This window comes from Corvus brachyrhynchos, unplaced genomic scaffold (genome assembly GCF_000691975.1).
Source record: "Corvus brachyrhynchos isolate BGI_N302 unplaced genomic scaffold, ASM69197v1 scaffold211, whole genome shotgun sequence".
In the NCBI taxonomy this organism is placed as follows: domain Eukaryota; kingdom Metazoa; phylum Chordata; class Aves; order Passeriformes; family Corvidae; genus Corvus; species Corvus brachyrhynchos.
Genome location: NW_008236211.1, coordinates 201,760 through 204,149, shown reverse-complemented (window position 1 = coordinate 204,149; position 2,390 = coordinate 201,760). Strand labels below are relative to the sequence as shown.

The 2,390-nt window shown below is 50.1% G+C and overlaps 1 protein-coding gene across 1 annotated transcript in view; it reads left to right on the top strand.

The window, feature by feature from the left end:
- RAB10 (RAB10, member RAS oncogene family) overlaps positions 1–1,662 on the top strand; it is a 14,731-nt gene extending 13,069 nt beyond the window's left edge. The window contains exon 5 of the mRNA XM_017743518.1: positions 1,234–1,662. Within this exon, the coding sequence (XP_017599007.1) occupies positions 1,234–1,317 (84 nt within the window). The 3' untranslated portion in view covers positions 1,318–1,662. The remainder of the gene's footprint in view (positions 1–1,233) is intronic.
- The last annotated feature ends 728 nt before the right edge of the window (positions 1,663–2,390 follow it).

The window sequence follows — 2,390 nt, the reverse complement described above, 5'->3', positions numbered from 1 at the left end:
GGCCCTGCTGCCACCTCCATGGCCTGTACCAGACCCCTCTGTGCCCAGAGCTGCTGGGTGTTGCTGTATCTGTGCCCCTGACATGTTTCCTGAGTAGAAGATGCATCAGCTTCCCGTGGGTGCCACTGTGGTGTTCCAGGACTGGGCTGGGCTGGATCCGTGCGTGGCTCCGGGGCCGTTTCCGTGGGATGCATCCCATGGCCAAGGGCTCAGTGTGCACAGGAACCCCTGTGCTGGAACATTCCTGCCTAGGAGCAAGTCATGGAAACTCTGTGGAGCTCCAGACACAGGGATTGGCCAACCCTGGCATTTGTGTTGCTGCTCCTACACAAGTGAACCCCATCCTGAGCCTGTCTCATCCCTGTCTTCCTCCTCTCTCCTGTGTGAATGCTGTGGATAATGTCACCCAGTTGTCACTGATGTCCTCAGACATTTCTTAATCTGCTTTTGTCCAGCTTTGTGTGAGAGATGGGGTGAAACCCCCTGGCCTTTGGTGAACAGGAGGTCAGGCTACAAACCATACCAACCTTTGGGCCTTAAATCTTCATTTTTGGCCTCTCTAATTATCCTGGGTGTTCTTTTGCAAGGCTGTTTCAAAGAGAGTTAAAAAAGGAATGTGGAGACTGAAGTGTGGTGAGGGTTTAGGTTCGTTTCCAACCAGCTGGAAGTGGATGTTGGTGTTGGATCAAACCCACTCAGTGGGTTTGGCTTTGGTGTCACCGAGTTCCGTCCTGTGACAAGGAGGAGCCTGTGTGTCCTCTGCCTCGGGAGTGGCTGTCCCAGGAGCAGGGAGCAGAGGCTGGGAACAAGCCCAGTTCATCCATAAAAACTGTGGGGTTTGGAGGTCATGAGTTCACATAATCTGAGTTCAGCTGGTGGTGTTTGTAGGCTGGGATTTCCTTACTCCACCAAACCCAGCGTCGGCTCTGTGTGCAGGACCTGTTGACCCCCAGTTGACTTTGGGGTGGTCGCAGTCCAAGCACTGGGTTTTCTCCCAGCTTTCCAGTTGTTGGTTTAAAACAAACCAAATAAAAGAAGCCCTTGAATTGGTTTTGCACATTTGTGCTGGAGCGGGGGGAGGATCCCCTGCGTCCCGTGGAGCTCTTTGTGCGCAGCTGGTTCCCAGTTCCGTCCGGTGGTGTCAGTCCTCACGAGCCGCCGTCTCTCCGGCTCGGAGTGTTCTCCTGGCAATCTCCCGGAGCCATCTAACTGTGTTCACTTGTTTCCTTGCAGACCCCTGTAAAAGAGCCCAACAGTGAAAATGTAGATATCAGCAGTGGCGGTGGGGTGGCGGGCTGGAAGAGCAAGTGCTGCTGACCCTTCTCCTCTCTCACCAATCGCCATCCACCGCCCCTTTTTTCTCGCTGCAAAACAAACCACTCTGCCCGTTTTTTAACCTGAAACCAATGTTTTTGTTCCTCATCTTAACGAGCTCCTGCCTCCCCTTGGTTTTCCGGCTAGGACAGCTTTGCCTACTCCAGTTTTCTCAACACATGTATAGGAAATTCATCTCCGTGACTTCATTTCCATGTCCCTGCTCAACTCACCACTACGTTTGGGTTGTATTATAGTCCCGTCCCTCCTGCCATTAAACCCCAGAGCAATCATACTCAAGTCTCTTCTGCAAATTGTATAAGAATAAAGGTTAGAATTAACAATTGATTTTGTACAACAGTGGAATTTTCTGTCATGGATCATGTGCTTGAGTCACCATATTCTCTAGATGCATCAGCAAGAGCCAGGAAAAACTCATTTTCGCCTTGAGTCCGTGAGTGGGGTTTCTTTGTCCTGTGCCTTATGTGGAAAAAGGAACTTTTATTTTCACTTTCTTTTCTCTTTTCTGGTGGAAGCATGTGCAGGAGACATCCCATCCCCCCGTGCCATTGAGTCCTGACCTCTGTAGTGGTTGCTTTCTGTAACGTTGGTGTCATGCATCGAGGACAAAGGGTGGTGCAAACAAAAGCAAACTCCATGTAACCTGCTGTGTCTCCTCTTGGCGACCCCGCCGTTCCCAACTCTTCCTGCTGCCATTTTTTTTCTCACTTTGCCGCTCTTTCCTTTTTCTTTAATTTTTTGCCTGCATGCTGCTTTGATTTGCATTTCTCCATGGTGTGATGTGTTAATGGAAAGGATGGCAACGCGGTGTGTTTGCCAAAAATTTAATACAAAGCACTGATTTAGCTTCCGAGGTAAAAATGTTGAGATTCCTACTAACCCCCCTAGCCCTGTCCGTCACTAGCGATTCCCTCCTCCCGCATAGCCCCGGCCTGTCCCTATGGAAGAGTTATTTGCATGCACTAGTTTCTATGGAGGGTGATGTGGTTGTCTACTTTCTGTGTATGAATATAACCTGGATTCCCAAACTGACAGCAGTTCATTAACGCGAGCTC